Raw genomic sequence first — 21,379 nt, forward strand, 5'->3', positions numbered from 1 at the left:
TGTCAGAATCACTGAGGACCACAACCTGCAGCTAGAGTGTTGGGACCCGGCAGGTTCCGAGTCCTTTGTATAAGTCTCAGGCACAAATGGTCTCACCCACGTGGGGGGTCAGCTTGTTCTACCTCTTCTCCTGGTATCAGTCCTTTATCCTGCTGCATCTGAATTTCTCCACCCTTTCCTAAGTCTGTGGCTGTTGCCATCTTCTTTAGCCCATAAGGCCAAGCCTAGGTATCACTTATATCCCTCCATCCCTCCGGTTCCTACCTGAACCAGTCTGGTGCTTTTTAAGTATTTACTTCGTAACTCTCTTTACTCTTTACACCTGTCTATAATTATTTTTCATGAAGATTATTATTTACTGCCCAGAAACCTTTTCTGAAGACAGACTCAAAGCCTGATTCATCTTTAAGTGTCTCAGAATATACTGCACTGTGTGTTAATACCTTCCAGGTATTTCTGAAGGGTAGAGACCTATTTTAAATTCTTTGGGAAAGGTAAATTCTTTCCACTACCACATTTATCTCAGCATTGCTCCTGCCTTGCATCATGCCAGGCCACTAATCGGGGATAAATTTATGTTTTCTAAATCTATTTTCCTCCTAAAGGCTGGAGGTTTTCTGGGGCAATTAAAGCAGCATTTTTATTTGTTTTTATTCCTATTTGCCTGCCTTTGCATCCACCTATCCCCTGCTGCTGCAGCAAGGCTGAAAATGCAGGCAGGAGTGGCCTCTTTATTTCACTCTGTACATCAAGCAGTAGACGGCATAAATCCTTGTGTATAACTAGGTGCTTAACAAGTTTTGTTGCATGGACTGTTAGTGACCTGGAGCATAAGTTCGAGGTGAAAATGTTTTAATGCCTTTATACTGTTTGGTGGTAAAGTCTCATAGATGTCAAGATACTTCAGGACCTGAATGACAGGTTATGTAAATGTAAAGCTAGGTAGATACAGTTTATTTTAATACGTTGGCATCCATCATAAAAGTATATACTCGGAACAAATCATTTTATCCTAGAAAAAAACCAAGAAAATATTGGCCTTTGGCTTTGTGTATATGGGAGCCTCTTAGTACTTACTTAATTTCCACTCCTCCTCAATTAAATAAACAAGAATAAATTAAATGACAGATTCGAGGGAGTACATAGATTTACACTTAGAGATTGCTGGTAGTCTGTGTAGGCTAATGTGACTTCACTAGAGAAAAAGAACTCCATGAAAAATCTTTTATCTTACATCATTGTCTTTTCAAAGTGTTTTAGTATGAGAAAGAAGTCTCCTGGGCTGGGGTGATTTATCCGGGTTTATATGGGGATTTGGACTTGATCCAGATTATTTAAAAATAGCTCTGCCATGCTTGATTTTTTCAAACAGAACTTAATGCTTTCGTTATTTGAATTAAATAGAAATTTACTTTATTTTTCTCATACAAATAAATGGCCTTACCAAGTTTCACTGTCAAATTTTTGCTTGCCAGAATTAGTATCAGGTGGGTTTTTTCCGGATCTGTTAAAATTTGCCTTTGTTTCAATGCAATCTTTAGTCATTTTATTATATTAGTAATTATATTATTAATCTTCTAAATGAAGTAATAAAAAGCATAGAATGAATAGAAAAGCTGGGTTCAAATCTTGGCACAGCCACTTAATGGCTTAGAAAGGTGGGCAAACTGTTTGATTTCTCTGAGCCTGCTTCCTCACCTATAAATTTGTGATAATAGTCCTTAATTCTTAACCTTATCATGAAGCCTGGAAGAAATTATATGATTAAAAAAACACTTAGGCTTGACTCTTAGTAGATACCCTTAAATATTGCAGTAGTCATCACTGCTGGAATTTGCTGCCATAGGTTACATGGTTTTTTAAGAGTTTTTTTTTTTGATAAGGAAAACTGTATACTTAAATATGTTTTGACAGTTTATATTTGATAATTTTCTAAATTTCCTTTGGATTTTTCAATATATCTAAACTAAATTCGAGCTTACATGCTGTGATATTATGAAAATGAATCTGAACTAGGCATCAGAGGGATCTTGGCCGCGTCACCGCACCACCGTGGGCTTGTGTACCCTCCTGTGGAAAATGTGAGATCGGGGAAGGGAGTTGCCATAAGTGAAATTAAAGCCCTTTCAGTTCCAAAATTCAGTGATTTTTAAGGTATTATTCTGGTTCATTCCAAAGGTCCAACTTCTTTTCATTATTCTATTGTCCCTGTCCTGTAGTTGGTGTTATATATGTGTAATATACACACACCCATGGAAAGTGGGTGTTATCTAAATTTGATGGTGATGATCGTCAGGGATGCTCATGAAAACTGGTTGAAAATCTTTAGAGACTGATTCAGTAGGTCTTGGGAGAAGGCCTCAGGAACCAGTAGTTTAATAAGTGTCTTATCATCACCAAGTTTAAACTGCTATGTTCTTTTACTGTATTTTATCTAAAAGCTAATTTGAACTTTTACTCTTTTGGGGACAGTGGAGGAGTCTGTTGGGATGCTGAGATCTAGTCTCTGAACATTTATTTCATTCAACTAATATTTATTGTACCTTTACAGAGCTCTAGAGTCAGCCATTCAGAAATAAAGGGGTAGAAGGGGAAAAGCACAGAGAAGGGGAATCAGGAAAGTGACTTTTTTTGACTGTTATGTATGTGCCAGAGGCTCTGTGGTTACAAGAAAGAATAAAATACCTTCTCAGCTTGAGAGCACTCATACCTGTGTCAGAAGATGCCCTCATCAGTAATTACGGCTCGCATGAGAACTGCCGTAATAAATTGTGTCTGAGAGTACAGTGGAGAAGCAGTTACTAAAGGGCCTCATAGATCTTATAGACTCTTTCAGTTAAGAAAAAATGGTTAAATCTTGAAATTACTTTTAGAGAGTTTCGGTATTTGCTTAAGAATACAGGAACCTGTTCTGTTGTTAACTCACTAAGCTTCATAAGAAGCAGAGACTCTCCCTCCAAAAACTAGACATCTATCATCCTTTCCAGCAGAATTTTCAGTCTCTGTACATATGGTGACATGGTTGAGAAAGATTGCCTACATACCCTCTCTTCTCCATAAATAAGGTGGAAGGCCATCAGGGGCAGGCCAAAGGTCTTACAAAATAAATTGACAGTAGGCAGGGCCAAGACCTTGACTTTAATCCCCACTGCACCCTTTTCCCTCTCCTGCCATATATCATCATTCTCATCTCCCACAGGTGATGCTAGAGTCTTCTCTGTTCTCACCCCAGCACTTTGGTCTCAGTCCATTTGACTCGTCCAATAATGGGTACCGTGGCCCACGTTTCATCGCTGTTTCTGGTTTACCCTGCTGCCTCCTATTTCTCACCAGGGCCTTTTTGTCCTTTCATTTTAATGGGTGTTTTGTTGCAGAATTCATTATAATGGAATCAGACCCTTGTGAGAGAAGTCATTTTTGTAAGCCTTGTCTAGGCTGTTCGTAAAAGGGTAGGGGGTTAAAAGACTGAAGGAGCCTCCAGAAAGCTTCTCACAAGTCTTTCACCTGTTTGTTGAGATTATTCAGAGAACTTTTATCTACATTTATTCCTGTTTGTGAGGTGGTGGGATGCGTGAGTGGGTAAATGAATGAGCAAAAACAACAGTCATGTGTAAATTTTTTGGTGAGCTATTGGAATGATAATCTCTAACATTGGTGTGATTCTACAACCCCTGAAACGTTTGCATGTACCTCATTTCATGTACTCTTACAGCATCCCTATAACATAGGCATTTTCTCCATTTTATGTGTCATCAGTGAGACCCAAATATGTTAAGGTCTCATCACAGGTTAAGTGAAGAACCAAGGATGGACCTACAGGTCTTTCGATCCTAATTCTAGAGCCATTTCATCCTGCTCAAATTGTTTTTGAATCCAGTGACAAGAAGCTACAAAGACATTTGTTTTTGGTAAATGAAATGCAAGCAGGACCTTTTCTTAATTCATAATTGGCGGAGTAGGATTTCCAGCTACTGCAGTGAGAGAAACGTTGGCTCCAATGAATAAAAGCTGTTTTATGTAAGGTCTCCAATACAATTCCAGCTAGAATGCCTAGGGTATAAAAGGCAATAGATTTATTTGTAACCTACAAATAACTATGATGAGGAGACTAAGCTGGGATTGCAATGTGAGGATTATGGCATTTCGCTCTCTGAGGTGAATATGTTCAAAATGGAACTGCTGCGCGCTCTTCCTCCAGACCTACTCCACCTGCAGTCTGTTTTCGTATCAGTCATTGGCAACTCCCGTTTTTTATAGTTGCTAAAGCCAAAATTTATGAAGTCATACACACCTCCTCTGTTTCTATTATGCATCCCATCTAATCTGTCAGGAAACCCTGTTGGCTCTCCCTTCAAAACACCTCCAGAATTCGGCTCCTCACCTCCTTCGCTGTTTTGCCCTGATCCAAGCCACCTTCGCCTCTCGCCCGACGGCCAAGTAGGTAGCCTCCTGTCTCATTTCCTTCCGGCACCTGTTCTCCCGGCCTTACAGTCTCAGTACGGCAGCCACTGTGATCCTTTAAGAACCTAAACTAACTGAGCCTGTCGCCTCTCAAAGCTGTCTTTACTGGCTCCTATTTCTCTGAGCGAAAAGCTGGAGTTTTTGTAATAACTCTCCAGGCCCTGTAAGATCTCACCCCTCCACCCCTCTCGTGCCGCCGCCTCCGTTGCTGGCTCCTCTCCCACACGGCCTCCCTGGTCTCCCTGGATTACTCCTGGTGTGGTTCCTGCCGCCAGACCTTTGCAGAGGCTCCTTCCTAGCAGCAGCGCAAGGCCTTGCTCAAACGGCTCCATCTTAGAGGCCGACGCTGACCCCTCATTTAAACATGCAGCCCTCAGAACTCCCGGTCTCCTTTACCCTGCTCTTGTTTTTCTCATGCCATGTGGGAGCCCAGTACCAATTTGTTAAGTGAATAAGTGATGGACGTACTTAATGAATACCTGTAAGCAAAGAGTGTACCGTTATTGAGGAGCTAACACTGCTGGACCTGACAGCAGTTGACCAGCATGAAGCCCTGCGTGGTGGAACTGCCGATAGAAGCGATAGAAGTGAGCAATCAGTAGGACTGAACAGAGCTAGTCCAGTTACAAAACTCCTCCAGTAAAGAGTAACGGCTTTTTTTTAAAAGGAAAGGAAAATGTGTAATGAAATTGCTCGTGGCCTTCTAAATATGACTCATGTAATATGCTTTCCCAGGTCTGCAAGGAAACCAGGTACTCCACATTCATTCATTGCACACGTAGTTTTTAATATACCTATTATGTGCTAGTCGCTGTGTGACTAATTTCGAGTTAAAACGTGCAGCGCCTTGGAGAGTGCGCTGTAGTATTCCTGTATTTAATGTGTAAAAACGAACGCCCTGCTGGTTTGCTAGGTTAGCTTGCTAGGACTGCTCGTATGCCCTCTCTCAGCTTTCGACAATCACATACTCTGCACAGCAGAGCTATGCCACTCACTTGTCATTAGTAGAACATGCACTTGGACTTGGAATTGTTCTTTAGCAATGACCATGTGAACAGGGGTCACCTCTGCAAGAGTATTAGCCAGAATGAGGGCATAAGCCATGTCTGCGAAACGGCATTTCTTTCTGTATGAATCTAGCTCAACTGACCCAATGGTGCGGGGACTAACTTACCTAAGGCAGTACATTATGTAGGCCCACGATATACAGAGATTGGGAAAGGTCTCTAGTGGGTTATGTCTGTCAGTTGGTGGCCAGTGTAGGCTTGATCCATAGAGTGTGTTTCTCATGCTCTGGCCAGGCCCGTTCTTTTGGGTTAAAGCACCGTTTCCCTTTTAATGTGGTAAGCACTTTCCCCGATAAAACAGCCCAGTCCTTGGAACGGAAACAGCATTAGGTCTTTGTAACTTGGGTAGTTTTTAGCACTGGATTGTTTAGTTTGTAAAAATATTTGATTTAGACTGAGCTTGTGGCCTGATGATGTTTAGAAGAGTGCCAAAGTGTAACTCATAGGAGACGCCAGTGAAAACCGTAGCTGGACGCGTGAGTAAGGGTTGTGGCATTTTCCTGGTAGGCGTAGCCAGGCCTGAAAATCCATCGTTACCACTTTAAAATGGGTTCCCAAGAATAAAGTCAACTGGTATCCTGCAAACTACAGTAAATAGCAAAATCAGAATCTGCCATTGCCTTGAGTCACGGTCCCATCGTCTTTTCGTTGTGAAGGAAGCTTTGTTTCATCATGTGTTATTGCCAAAAACAGCAGTTAATGTTTTCCCCTGACTTTTAGTGAGCATTTTTATTCCAGTGAAAACCTTGAAATATATTTTTTTCATAGCGATTTAACTTTGATATCACACAAATTCTTGTTAACAAGGTTTTTGTATAATGTTTTAGAACTTTATTTCCTAAAATAACCTTTCTTAAAGTTTAAAGAATAATATAGTGCGGTACCTGTTTTTTCTTAAGCCCTTGGACCCAGAACCTCTCCTTCAAGGGAGGGACTGTTCCTCTCCCTTCCAAGGGGTCGCACTGCAGGCGGCCTGTCCCCTCGCTGAGGAAGAGTGTGCGCACAGGCACAGTGGGAGAATGGAATATGGGACTCTGCTCCCTGGGAAAGTCCGAGACCCATGAACACAGACTACTTTATCCACAGCAGTTCCTGGGAATATTTCTGTACAACCTCAAGCACAGTTTATACTTGTTTATAAAAGAATAAAAAAACAGAGTGAGAGAGAGAGTGAGAGACAAGACTTGCTCCTTTTACTTTTTCCCTTAGTTGGCAAGCGTTCCCACCAATCTGACTGCAGATGTGTCTCTTTGATCTGATGTTTGTATTGTCCTCATTTCATTTTTTAATTTTATTTTATACCTGAGGCCAGGACCACAAGGAGCACTTAAACAGAAGGGGCTGGGAGGAAGCTGGATAGAACCTACAGGAAATCCTCTTTCAGACCAGGGCTGTTAGTAGAGTGACCCTATAATTTATCCTCTGAACAGGAAATTTTTGAGAATAACAGTAGACACCATTACTAAGTAAAACAATAGTTGTGAAATACGACTGGCTTGGGCCATCCTAGACACGTGGCTATTTGAATGGAGGAATTGGTAGGAAGCTGCTGTTGCTTCAGCCCAAAACACCTTACTTTCTCTAAGGCTTCTATAAAATATCAAGGGGAGATAGAAAAACAGTAGATAAAATCAACAGAACCAAAGCTGTGTTCTTTGACAAGATTAGCGAAATTGGAAAGCCCTTAGTTAGGCTGACCAAGAAAAAAGATTCAAATTACTAAAATCTAAAATAAAAGGGACATTAATACTGACCTTACAGAAATAAAAACAATTGGAAGAAAATACTGTTATGTACCATATACAAAAATTAACACAAAATTGATCAAGACCTGGATTTAAGAGCTAAAACTGTGAAATTCTTAGAAGAAAACATAGAAATGAACTTTTAGATTAGGCAGTGATTTCTTAGACCTGGCACAAAATGCTTAAGCAACCTAATTAATTGAGTAATAGGACTTTGTCAAAATTAGAAAGTGAAAAGCTACACCTGCCAGAATGGCTACCATCAGTAAATCAACAAACAAGTGCTGGCGAGGGTGTGGAGAAAAGGGAACCCTGGTGCCCTGCTGGTGGCAATGCAGACTGGTGCAGCCGCTGTGGAAAGCAGTATGGAGTTACCTCAAAAAATTAAAAATTGACCTGCCATTTGACCCAGTGATCCCACTTCTGGGGGTATATCCTAAGAATCCCAAAACACTAATTTGAAAGAACATATGCACCCCTGTGTTCATTGCAGCATTATTTATAATAGCCAAGTTCTGGAAAGAGCCCAAGTGCCCATCAGTAGATGAGCAGGAAAAAAGTTGTGGGACATTTACACTGTGGAATACTGCTCGGCTGTGAAAAAAAGAAGGAAATTTTACCTTTTGTGACAGCATGGATGGATCTGGAGAGTATTATGCTAAATGAAATAAGCCAGTGAGAGAAAGACAAATATCATATGATTTCACTTATATGTGGAATCTAATGAACAAAATAAACTGATGAACAAAATAGAAGCAGAGGCATGGATACGTGGAACTGACTGACAGCTTTCGGGGGGGCGGATTGAGGGGTGAAAGAAGTTGAAGAGATTGTATTAAGGTGTGGTTGACCTGGGGCAGATTTGAGCTTTGTGGCCCTCAGATCACATGGGTACACATTCATGACACAACCATCCTGGGGCAACTTTGTTTTTTTCTGTTTGACATATTATGTATCCTCTGTTACCCACTAACCTCATTACCCCATAAGATTTCTTTAAAGAAAGGATACAGTGGCTAAAACATAGTTTGAAGAAGCTCTGAAAACAGCGAGTTCCAGAACCTCTTCCAGCTCTAATAAACCACGATTCTGATGCACTGAAATGAGAACTTGGATTTGGCCTAGATTCCTCTAATTTTAACTCCATGTCAACAGAGGAAAGCCATGAACAGACAGTTTTTTCCCACATAGCTGCACAGGTGTGACTTAGTGGAAACTGTGGCGCTCGGCCAGGTCTTCAGTCCCCTAGTGCAGTGCTCTATCTCCGAGCTCTGCTTCCTGTTCTTGAATACAGTGATTTGCTAAAATAGAGACACCTGGTCCCAGCACCTTGCAAATGGATTTTTCCTTTCAGCATTTCAAAACACATGCATATATTGATGAAGACTTTCTCTGGGAAGCCATCTGTCTGAAATCTGCAGTAATAAAAAACCTCCCTAGGCCCTTAGATATTCATAGTGGTTTCTGTAGCTTTCCTCCTTTCTCCTGCTCCTTCCTTACTGTTTCATTCATTCATTTATTTACACAGCATGTGTTTATGGAGCATCTACTCTGTGCCCATCACTAGGTATGTAGCAGTGAACAAAATTAGTCCCAACAGTGATGGATCTTGCCACTGTCTAGTAAGGAGACATATGTTAACAACAACAACAAGTTTGAGAGATTCCAGGTTATGGTTAAGTGCTATGAAAGAAACAGATAAGGTTCTGAGATAGAGACTCTGTAGGTTGTGATTTTGAAATAAGTGCTGGAATTACATTGCCAGTGTCCAAATCCCAAGTTCACCATTTACTTGCTGTGAGATTTTGAGCAAGTTAACTTCTCTGGGCCTCAGTTTCTGTATCTTAAAATGGGGATAATAATAGTACCAAACAGGTACCAAACTTGTTCGAGCCAAGCGGAACATTTCCTTTTCCATACACTTACACGTGCTCTTTTTTTGTCTTTTGTCCCTTTTTCATTTATGTGTCTCCCTCAGCCTCAGTGTTCTTACTGCGATTTCAGCAGGTCCAAATTCTAGCTTCTTTTGGTCTTGGTTCAGATGTGCCTGGAAGCATCGTTAGTAAATAAGTATCTCAAATTTAGAAAGCAGGCTCCAAGTTTAACTGATCCTTACATCTGCTCCCTCACCCAGGGACCTAAATGAGCACCTTGTAAATTATTCAGTTCATTTGTTCCTTCCTTAATTTATTCTTTAAATATGTATTAAGTGCCTACTTAATGTACCAAGCACTGTTCTGAGTGCTGGTGATAAAGTAGAAAATTAAAAAACACTCAGAAAGTCTCTTTCCGTGGACCTTACATTCTGTTGGGACAAGTATTTGTAAGTAAATATAGAAAGTGTTTCAAGAAGAGTAATCTGACATATGGTATAGGTTAGGAAAGGGGAAAAACAGTGAAAGAAACTAATTAAGGAACTCTTGTAACCAGCCAGTGTAAAGTGGGAAGGGCCAGTAAGAATAGAAAATACAAAGGAAATAGTAGGAGTAATTAATGAAATGAAAGAATGACTAGCAGCACTTGGTGGGGCCAAGAAGGTATATTTAATATCTGAGCCTTTTGAGAAGGAACATATAAATAAAATGTTAATGTATAGAGGTGGAAAATATTTTTAAATGTTATGAAGATCTTTTAGATGTGAGATATTGATAATGGGACATCCAAGTAGAAATGCTCAGTAGCAATTAGAAATACGGAGGTCTTGTAAGAGCCCAGCCCTCTCTTTCCCCTTCCCCAATTCAACTTACAAATATTGTGTCAATTTCAGCGGAACCAAGAAATATTCTATATCTTGTTAATTTGATTTTCTAGGGATGTGGCATGACTCCGTGTCTTGGCTTCATTTCTCTGTTCTCCAAGTGTTTGTCTAGAATGAGGTCTATGCCCAACCCCAGAAAACTGTCTCTAATTATAGCCCTCCCTTGAATAGCTCTTAGCCAATTGGGGGTTTGACTTGCTAGAGGAACAAGGAAGACATCATAATTGCACTAGAGAATCCTTTAAAATTAGGTACAGTGGTGACTATCATCATCTCCCTATATGAAGATCACTGTGGTCATTTATGTTCCTCGGGAAAACAGAATGTTAAAGAATTAGCTAACACACAGGATGAGAAGCTGTCTAGCCTAGAAAATCTTTCTCCATTTCTGTAGTTGCTCAGGCCAAAAGAAATCAAATTATTGTTGACCCTTGTTCTGCTCTCGTAATACCCAACATCCATCATCAAATACGATGAGTGCTCGTGTGTGTGTGACACATAAAATTATATTGTCTGACAGACTCCATGAAGGCCAGGGCTTTGTTTCTACTGTATCCCCAACTAGTGCTGAGAATATAGCAGAGGCATACCGGGGTCTACGGAAATGTGCAGGTATTGCATTTTTTACATATTGAAGGTTTATGGAAACTCTACATCGAACAAGTCTATCAGCACCGTATTTCCAACAGCATTTGCTTACGTCGTGTCTCTGTGTCACAGTTTGCTAATTCTCGCAATATTTCAAACGTTTTCATTATTGCTATATTTGTTATGGTGGTCTAATAACCAGCGATCTTAGATGTCACTGCTGTAATCGTTTTGGCAAACTGAATTGACAGATGTGTGTGTTCTCACTATTCCACCAACCTACTGACCCCACCTCCCAGGGAATCATCATGTAGCTTTAATTCAGTTTGGATTTGATCCGTCAACATGAAGTTAAAGGGTAGCCAGTAAGAACTGTTACCAGCCGTTAGCAGCCTCCACCCTGATCAGCCCACAGTCATCAACACCAAGGCAAGACCTTTTCCCAGCACAAAGATTACGACTTGCTGAAAGTTCCTGAAGGTTCAGATGGCGGTTAGCATTTTTAGCAATAAAGTATTTTTAATTTTATTGGGGTGACATTGATTCATAAGATCATACAGGTTTCAAGTGTTCATTTCTGTGATACGTGATTTGTATTTGGCATTGTGTGCCCACCACCCAAAGTCAGAGCATCCTTTGTCACCATACCTGTTTCAATTAAGGTATGTACATTAACTACAGATGATTTTATTGCACACTCAATAGACTACAGATAGTGCAAACATAACTTTTATATGACTAGAATACCAAAAAAATCATGTGCTTGCTTTGTTGTGATACTTGCTTTATTGTGGTGGTCTGGAACCCAACCATATATCTCTGAGTTATGCCTGTAGCTGCTCAATAACAGTTTGTTGAATGAATGATATGAAATAAAATTTTACTTCACGTTTTGCTCAATAATTATAACATTTGCTCCTTTTTGTAAAAGCTCAATATTTTATCCCAATAAAATTATTATAGCTAAAGTGCACACATTAACCATACATGACCGAATGTTACCTTAAAAGTAAAGGGGGTGGGGGAGCTAGGAGAGTGTTGAAGGGAGAGTAAATGCTGATGGGAGGAGATTCGATTTGAGGTGAACACACAGTAAGTGTACAGGTGCTGTATTGTAGAATTATACCCCTGAAACCTATATGACTTCATTAACCAATGTCACCCAAATAAATTCAATAAAAAAAGAAAAGAGAACAATAGTAATATCCTTTAAAAGTAGAAACTTTAACCCTGGCTGGGGGGCTCAGGTGGTTGAGTGGCATCCGTCCCATGCATCAGGGTTGAGGGTTTCGTTCCTGTTCAGGGCTCACACCTAACCGAACAGGTTTGTTTCGACTTGGTAAGTAGAGTACAAAACAATGAATATCGGCTCAATATTTTTGTTAAATAACTATGTGGCAGTGAAAACCAGCCTCTGGATAAAGTTAATTATGGATATACTTAAACCATTATTATTTTTCAACTGTACTGAATATTAGGAGAAAATTAGTTTTAAAAGCATGGTCTTGCTTTATGTCCATAAGCCCTTAACATAATTTCTTTAAAGGAGCATATGTACCTTGAGGGATAAAATAATCAAATAAGGATTTGTATGTATTTTTATTGATAGAAATTTATCCAAGTTCAACTATAGTTTTCTTATCAGAAAATCAGGTTCATAGTTTCGAGGCAAAGGCCCACTGGAGTAGTTAATAAGCGTATTCCTCTGCATTGCAGAAACGCAATGCACTTTTCCGTGGCTCTTACAGAGAACGTGTAGGCTCGGTAAACTTTCATCTCTTCGGGGTCAGGGGCTGATTCAATCTTATGGCAAGTTTATGAGAGTGGCTGATGTGATACAGTTGTTTCTAGTAAAATCAGACTAGCCCTAAGGAGCCAATCTAAGTCAGTCTCTGAGTAAAATTCTATGAGAAACAGACTCCAACTCAGACACAATTGTAAACGCTGATATAATGAGGACTTGCAGCTGATTTAATCCTATTGAAAATCTTTAAGCAGCCATGGGACAAAATGGTTTCCACATTGACATCAGTGGAATGAACTTTGCTTTTCGTCAGTATGAAGAGTGGTTACCTTGTACACACAGTAGCCACTTTTTAAGAATTAACATCATGGCCATTTCAAAGCAGGTTGTCGTTTCTCATGTTGAGGCATCGGTTTTGATTAAGATCCCAAAGTTCCCAGAATGTGTGAAGTTTTATTTAAAAAAAACACAAAACTGAATTCATTACAAAAAGCAAACAAGTCAAACAAACTTGGAAGTTAGTGCAAGTCAATTAGCTCTAGTTTCCTCGAACAAAAATGACCAACCTATTCCAATTTTATACGTAGAAAAAGAGAGGGAGAAAGAATGAGAACTGTTCCTGGGTTAAGACCTTGTATGCACAGTTTTGCCTGGAATTGATTTTTTTACTCATAAATTTAGAAGCCCCTGAAATAAGCGTATGCTGTGAAATCATATATGTATAAAAGGACAGGCACAAAAGTCTAAGGGCAACCCTGCAGATAAAATCTCAGTTAGTAGGATTGGAACTTCCTTGTGCGGGTAGGTCGGTGTGTATACACTTTTTGTTGTTTGGTTTATCATATTGAAACAGACACGATAATGATCTAGGTATTATAGACAGTTTAGCACCAGCACTGGTGCCTTTTCATAATTTTCAACTTAAATTAGAACAATAGACCAAACACAGACGACGATGAAACACAGCCTTGCCTAAACTATCTCCATGCTCCTTTTATTGCAGTTAGCAGTGGTCTTGAAATGTGACTATTTGAACTGATACTTAGCAGGCAGTAGTGGCCTCATACTGTTACTTCAAAGAGCCGGAAAAGTAACTTCATGAAAGGGAAAACTTGAGGCCGTGGTACTGTTACCATTCTATCTGCTAGGCAGCCATGGGTATCATTAGTTCTGCTCTTTTGCATAATTACTGCAGTATTGTGAAAACTTTTTTTGCCTTCCAACTGGGAACAATTATATTATGTGGGATCTTGTATAACATTTGGCTTAGAGAAATAAAACATAAAAGCCCTTGTTTTCTAGCCCTCTGTATCTGTAGTACCCAAGTGCCTCGATCGCTTGTGTGCGTCTGTTTTTAAATGAAAAATAAGGTGGATTGGCTACACTGAAGGAGACATTTCACAACAAAGTCAATTCATTCTTTATAATTTTTATGTAATTTACTGTGCTTAGATAAATGGTACTTAGCACCTCACTGAGTTACAGTGGTATAAGATGTATAAAATGATAAAAGTTTATGAAGAGTAATACTGACAACACTAAACATTGAAGACTTGAAAATATAGTTTTGTTGTTTGCTTGATTAAATGAATTCATCAAGTTGAAATTCAGTATTTCTGATCGTTACAACAATTTACTGTTTATCTAAAGCTTCGAGGTAGACTGTGTCTGTGTTGGACGCCTACCACAGCCTCTCAGTAGCACCACCCCATCCTATGCCCCAAACCAGATTTGTAAAAGATGCAGCTAGAAGAGTATGTTTGCAAACGTTTAAACAGTGAGGCACATTATTTTTTTCAAGTTTGTAAAAATTTTTCTTGGTGATTTTAGTATGTAAAACCATTAAAATACTGTAACTAGTTGTTTTATTGTATTTGATTTTGTAAGATAGACAAAATGTTTACTTCTTTGGAAACACTGCTACATTTTAGCAAAGGCAGTAAAATTAGAATAAATGTCACAGTGATGTGCAGATGTGTTTGTCACTTTGATCTTGTGCTTTCACACTTGGCTTTTTCATAATTTATAAGATGTTTAAATGATCTCATATTTGGTCAAAGATATTTTGATCACGGTTAAAATATAACTATTACATGTTGGAACTATTACTTCAGTGTTGCATGATAAAACCATAATTATGATAAGAAGGCAAAAAAAGCATGTTGATATGTTTATGTTTTGTGTATAGTTAAGGTTTCCTTAAAAAGACAAAGAAATTTTTTTAAAACAATGTGAATTAATATATTGGAATAGATTCTGAATTACCCTTTCTTATCAGCCTCAAAACAAGCATTATATTTACTTTGGTCCTTGTTAATTCTCATGAAGTTGGTTTCCACATATTTTTCTTTAAAAATTTAAAATTCCATTTATTTGCAGCACTTTTATTAATAAGGCTGACTTTTGAATATGCTCATAAGAAGGTCAACATGGCCCAACAAGAAGCTTCAACCAGTGCAGCTTGTCTTTCTCCACTCCAAAATGCTACGGAAGACCTTCATTTGAAATTATTTTAAGGCATCCTTTGGTATTGTCTCATATTGAAGTGTGGTTTTAGCCAGCGCTCCTGAGGTACTGTGGCTCTTCCTGGACTCCAGGATGAGCTAATACACTTACCTGCCTCAGGACATTAAAAGGAAGAACTGGCTACAGTGCCCCAGCTACTAGCACAACTTTCAGCACCTTTCCCAAGGTGGCTAGAGTCTACCCTGAACAGCTGTGGAAGGATGGGAAAATGCGCTGAAATGATCTAAGACATAAACTATCGACTTGACATGTTTTCCTGGCTATTGAAACCTCCTCATATTGAAACCCATTGATAGTGAAACTGTAGAATTCCTGTGATTCAAGTACCATCTGGTTGTGCTCAAGACTTTAGAGCTGTTATCTCCGCATAAAATTTCGGAGGCCTATACTTTTTTCTTCACCAAACTATCCATTTTTAAGCCACAAATATTTTTCCAGCTCTTTCAGATTTTATCTAAAAGTATATTTTAACAGTATTTAAATAGTTCTTGAACAATAACAATTTATCTTGAGAGATGACATGCTGTGTTTTTTCATTTTATTTTAATTAGCCATTGTGGAACCAAATTCCCTTTTGTTTTAGTCTTTTGAATATTGTTTAATTATAGTTATCATGCCAGATATCTTAAAGGTTATTTTACCAATACAGTTTCATTTAACATAACGCATATGGAATCAATAGCCCAGTTTCCTAAAGTGAATGCTTGGAAAATCTTACATTCATATGTTAAGAGTACACATCCTTTCCTCATTAGTTGGAAAGTACAGGGATTTTGGCACAGGCTCTGTGTGGAAGCATTGTGCAGCTTTTATATGGATTTTGTTTTTAGCCTTTGATGACACTGTTTAGAATAGGAAGTATCTAATAAGTAAAGCATTTTGTCTCAAGTGCTGCCAGTGTGTTTAATATATGCCTGGAGGTCTGAAACACTGTCTTCTTCACGGAGTAATGTGCATTTAACTCTCTGAGAGCAGAAGGTCCAACTTTTAAAAGGGACGCAAAGTACATTTTCAAACAGAGTAATTCAGAACACATGGAAGAGGGGACCAGAGTAATGTACAGTTGGTTTTTATGGTTTAATCATGATCATGTTAATGCGCACCAGTAGCTAATTAAAGAAAACTTTTATTGTCCGTTTTCAGTGAGTTAGGTAAAGAGTGGGAGAGCCGATGTAACAGCGCTGCCCAGAGTCGCAGGCTTCTGCTTCCTTCACCAACGGCAGGCCGGCAGTGCTATTTTTGACAACTTAAATTATTAGTCCCCTTGGACAATAATAAAGCAAAAGTTATTTTCCGAGTTATTGCATTGTGAGCTTTTCTTTCTCCACAAAGGAATAGTAAATTGATGCCCAGGTTTAAAGCTTAGCACACAAAATTAATTGTAAAACTTTTCTCAATAGCAGCCCAGATACTCTTCAGTGTAATAGATAAATCTTCAGTAGACTGGTGACAAACCAATGGATTTGTAAATGTCTCAAAAATCACCAGCCTATTTATTTCAGTTCTACAAATAGTGGGGAAGCTTAGGAAAATGGTGGACATCTTGGCTTTCACCCCAGTTTAAGAATTTAGTTCGCTAGTCCTGGGAAATTGGTACCTTTTTTTTTTTTTTCTTTCTATGAGAGTCTGAGTCTTTCATCTCAGGTCATTGGTTCAAATTCCATTCTGCTCAGTGGTGACTAGAATTGGTTACCATCTGATTTCTGTTCAGGAGCCCTTGTGACCCAACTCGATAGCTGCCATCCTGCCCCTGCTGGTTATTTATATCTCAAGATTGGGCCACTTGACGTTGGCTGGAGTCTAAGGTGGCCGCCTCAGTATGTAATAGGGCTGGACACTGACCTTCTCATCTCCACCTGCAGGTGGTTTGTCTTGCCATGTCACCACTGATGGGGAACTCTCACTTTAAAGAGGAGAGACTAGGCTTTAGATAAAATCTGTAAATAAGAAAATATAGTATTCTGCTCCTAGAAAGTACTGTGTAGTCTCATGTAGTCAATTATGGTTGAGTTTGCCATAGAACTCAACCAAAAGTTGTTTTTCAGTTATGCTGAGGGAAAACTTTGAGAATGGGTAGCCTTTCGTGCACAGAGGGAAAAGCCACCTTCAGGGGCTTCAATTACATTTTATTTGATCATTTACAGTTACACTGTTTCAAGTTGTATTGTAGAGGAAAATAAACATTTTGAATGGCATCCGTTTATCATAGTTTACTTCTCTTTGTCTTTCATAACTTTTCCCTCTCTTTCTTACTATCTAAAATCCTAAGTATCAGCTTTATAATGACAAGGGTAAACAATATAAACTATTCCTATCTGAAGTATCATTTCAACCAGTAGGAATCACGATTCAGAAACAGTTTATTGTACTACTTGTAAAATCACTGTAAAGAATACTAATTCTTTAAAGAGGCATTTTTTAATATATATGTATTTTTTATATATTTTTTCTTTATCAGTCCAAAGAAAGAAAGTCTGACACTCAAGAGTATATTTTAATGTTAGAAATGCACATTTGATGACTTCTCACCTATTTCCTTGGCGTATTAATATGAGTAATTCTTGGAATGGGAGCCTCGTTTGTTTTTATGATTACTCTGTTCCAGGTTATACTGGACTACCATTTTTTAATGTTTACATAACATCCTTTATATAATAACACTTGGAATGTAACTAGTTTAAAATGTTTTATTGTTTTTCATTACAGGTCTCTAAGCAAGAGCAGAAAAAAATGGATACATTTGATGGCAGTGTGGCCGAAACCTCCTCTCGGTACAGTGGTGCTCAGGATAGTGGCATTGGCAGTGACAGTGTTAAAATCAGAATCGTACAAATAGAGCAGCACAGTGGTACCAGCCAGCATCGCATCGCCCGTCCCTCGCGCCAGTCATCAATTGTAAAAAATCTAAATTTCATTCCCTTTGACATATTCATTACTGCAAGCAGAATCTCACTAATGACATACTCCTGCACGGCCTTACCCAAACCGAGATCGCAAGAACAAAAGGCTGATGGAAAAACAGGCAAGAGCTCGCTGAATCTCCCAGAAGATGATTCGGGTGTGACTGGACCCAGCGAGGCATGCATTTCCATGGTAACAGCGGACGACCTCCTAAGCAGCAGCGTACCTTCTCCTTCAGGGAGCAGAGCAGGGGCCATCTCTCTCGAAAGCCTTCACGCAACCACGAGGTCATCCGCTAGACAAGCGCTTGGGATAACTATCGTTCGGCAGCCTGGGCGAAGGGGAACCGGTGATTTGCAGCTCGAGCCTTTTTTATACTTCATTGTCTCCCAGCCTTCTTTGCTTCTGAGTTGTCACCACCGGAAGCAGCGAGTGGAGATGACCATTTTTGATGCTGTGCTTAAAGGGGTGGCCTCTGATTACAGATGTACAGGTAAGAGCCTTCAACTTGCCCGGAGTGCTGATAAGTGCTATTGCGGATATATCCCCACTTTCAAGATTGATTGGCTGGCGGACCAGACAAAACTTCTTTTCTCTACAGAATATGTAAATTTGTAAAGTTCATGCCCCACAGCTGAATCACGTTTAAGTATACATGGGAGATGTATTGAGGTTCAACCTCCATGTCCTTACTGTGCCTCTGAATATTCTTTTGGGGGTTTTTTAAAGAAGCTAAATGAAACGGGGTCTCTTTCTGGGCTGTAGGAATGCTTGACAGTCTCCTGTGATTGGGAAGCAAAGGTTTTCTGGTTTGGGTTCTGCGTTCATATTACTGGCCTGTAGGTGTGCTTTCCATGATAATGCAGCTATCCAGGTAAAAAAAGAAGAACCTTAGAAAATGACGTTTATCATTTTGGTATTTTGATCAGATCATCGTGCTATAACAGCGTAATAGTAAATGTATTTGAGAAGGTTTATTAGTAAGGTAAGTTGATTTAAAGATTTGTATGTATCTCCAACAAAAGCATTTATTAGGGGTGTTGGCCAACTGGCTCTTGTTGCCCCATCCATACCTTTCTTATAACCAGAAAGCATCCTAATATATTAGAGTAATTATGTTGAACTTCTGAGGGTGTTACTTGTTGAGACTAGGAAAGTGATCAGGGTTCACATTGAAGACGTACTGGCTATTAAGCAACAGGGCTAATGTGGAGTTAGCTGTGTGGCTGGAAAAACTAGAGAGTAGCTGAGTCATCTAAGACTTGGTTTTGGGAGACGGCCCCAGCCAGCTCAGGTCTGATTCAGGCATTTCATTGCTGTCAGGTGGTCCCATCTAGGAGAAGAGGCATTTGGAGAATTCTTCCAACCTGGACGTAGGCTGGTTCATTCTTGGCATCAAGGAGAACCGTGGTACTAGGTGGCAAGTGTGAGGAGCAGGATTCGGTCCAAGGAAGTAAGGTCAGAGGAGCCCCTTGCTCTCGCTGAAGGGCAGTGCAAGTCCTCTGCTTCAGACAGGCTAACGGGCCATTTGCTGAAGCGGAGTAACCCAGGGTGACCTCCTGGACTGCCTGCTGGCCCTCTCTTCGAGTGCTGCAGCAGGCTCATACTGGCTTGCAAGAGCCCACTGTTAAATTTTAACTCGAATTTGTTGAGTATTTAATGTGTGTCAGGCATTATGCCAACTGCATTAAATGCATTATCTTATTTAATCTGTATCACAGCTCTATGGGAAATTCATATTCCCACCTTACAGATGAGAAAACTAAAGTTTGGAGAAGTTAAGTAACTTGTCCAAGATCACAGACCTAGCACTAAACAGAGCTAAAATTCAAAGCTAAGATCTGTTGGACTCCTGAGTCTGGTCTCACAACCTGCCGGGATCCCTGGAGAGGAGAGAAAGGTGACAATCGCAGTTCCCTCGGTCAGCCTCCATTGTCCCACTCCAGGCCATGCAAACATTTTAACTGGTGAATTTGTGTGTGTTCAGTGTGCCCGTGATGTAACTGCACAGCACAGCCTCTCTTGGTCATATGACAAACCCCAGTTCAACTAGGAAGCAAAAAGCCTACAATAGTCATATTGGTCCTGCCATTAATTAGCAGTGATCTTAGCCAGGCAGTTCACTTCTTCGAGTTTTTGTTTCCTTGTCTGTAAAATGTGATCACTATTATAGATACTAACAAGGTCCATTACAGTTCTAAAGCCTTATTATTCAATAATTTGGGATTCATCTCCCCACACTCACCTTTCTAAAAATATTTAAACTATACTGCTTTGGCCTCGGATCGTTGATATGTGTAAGCCACATATCAGATTAAAATGTATTTTGACTTGTCCTAAAGATGCATTTTTTTTTAAATATTCTAGTGGAGCACTAATTTATTCAGTGTTTTAAATACATAAATTTTATTAAATGCTGGAGTTATTTTTTCAAAAGTAACTGATCTGGGGAATTTATATTTTAAATTGCTTACTTGAATGACTTTTTCAAGTCCCATTATCAACTTAGTTATCTAGAAACACTTCATGTAGCACTTCCCTTCCTGAAGAGAAAGCACTGCCATGCCCAGTATTCTTTTGAAGCTCAGAAACTGTAGCCATGTGGGTAAGAAAAGAGGGAAATGTGAATGGCTATAATGTGGACACTCATAGGGAGAGGGGCAGCGAGGTGGTTGTGGCCGGTCCCCACTTACGTTGTAATTATCATGTGCACTACATCTGCATATATTAAAAACCCTACCAGATACGATTTTGATCTTTGTTTCAATAATGTTACATATTTTAAAGAACTAAAGAGGAAAAAAAATAGTACGCACACACACACACGTTTTTAAGTTAAATTTATGAATTTTGGGCTATTATTTCTTTATTTTTTATTTATTCACTTTTTAAAATGTATCTTTATTGATTTCAGGGAGAGGAAGGGAGAGGGGGAGAGAGAGAGAAACGTCAATGATGAGAGTCATTTTGATCGGCTGCCTAGCCCACAACCCGGGCATGTGCCCTGACCGGGAATCGAACCCCGATCGCCTGGATCCTAGGTTGATGCTCAACCGCTGAGCCACGACCGGCTGGGCGGCTATTATTTCTTTAATTATTTTCCTGTACCAATCTTTTTCTTCTCCTTATGGGACACCAGTGTTAAACTATTTTATCTTATCTCACAGATCACTGAGACTCCTTTTTTTTTCTTCATATTGGATAAATTCTGTTGAATTTCTCAGTTCTGAAATTTCCATTTGGTTCTTTTTTGTAGTTTGTTTCTTTTCTGAGAACTGTATTTCCATTCAGTTCAGGTGTGCTTACCTTTACCTCATGAAACATACTTATAATACCTGCTAAAGTCTTAAATGCTTGTCACTGCCACCACGTCACAGCCACTGCCCTGCCTGTTACACACACACACACACACACACACACACACACCCCCCTAGCTGGCCACCCTGGGGCAACCCTAGGAGAGAGAAAGGAAAAATATGAAGTAGCTGGTCTCCCTGACATTCTCGAAACCACAGGGGCATTATTTCCCCCACAGGGATTCTGCCGGACTTTGAGCTGTTCTTGCTCTCACTGGGCCCCACAATTTAGG

The 21,379-nt window shown here is 39.6% G+C and overlaps 1 protein-coding gene across 4 annotated transcripts in view; it reads left to right on the forward strand.

The window, feature by feature from the left end:
- VPS13B (vacuolar protein sorting 13 homolog B) overlaps positions 1–21,379 on the forward strand; it is a 454,815-nt gene that overhangs the window by 282,523 nt on the left and 150,913 nt on the right. For all 4 annotated transcript variants that reach the window (XM_081116977.1, XM_081116974.1, XM_081116975.1 and 1 more), the window contains exon 34: positions 17,596–18,283. In XM_081116977.1, coding sequence (XP_080973103.1) covers positions 17,596–18,283 — 688 coding nt within the window. The remainder of the gene's footprint in view (positions 1–17,595; positions 18,284–21,379) is intronic.

This window comes from Miniopterus schreibersii (genome assembly GCF_964146895.1).
Source record: "Miniopterus schreibersii genome assembly, chromosome: 17".
NCBI classification, from domain to species: Eukaryota; Metazoa; Chordata; class Mammalia; order Chiroptera; family Miniopteridae; genus Miniopterus; species Miniopterus schreibersii.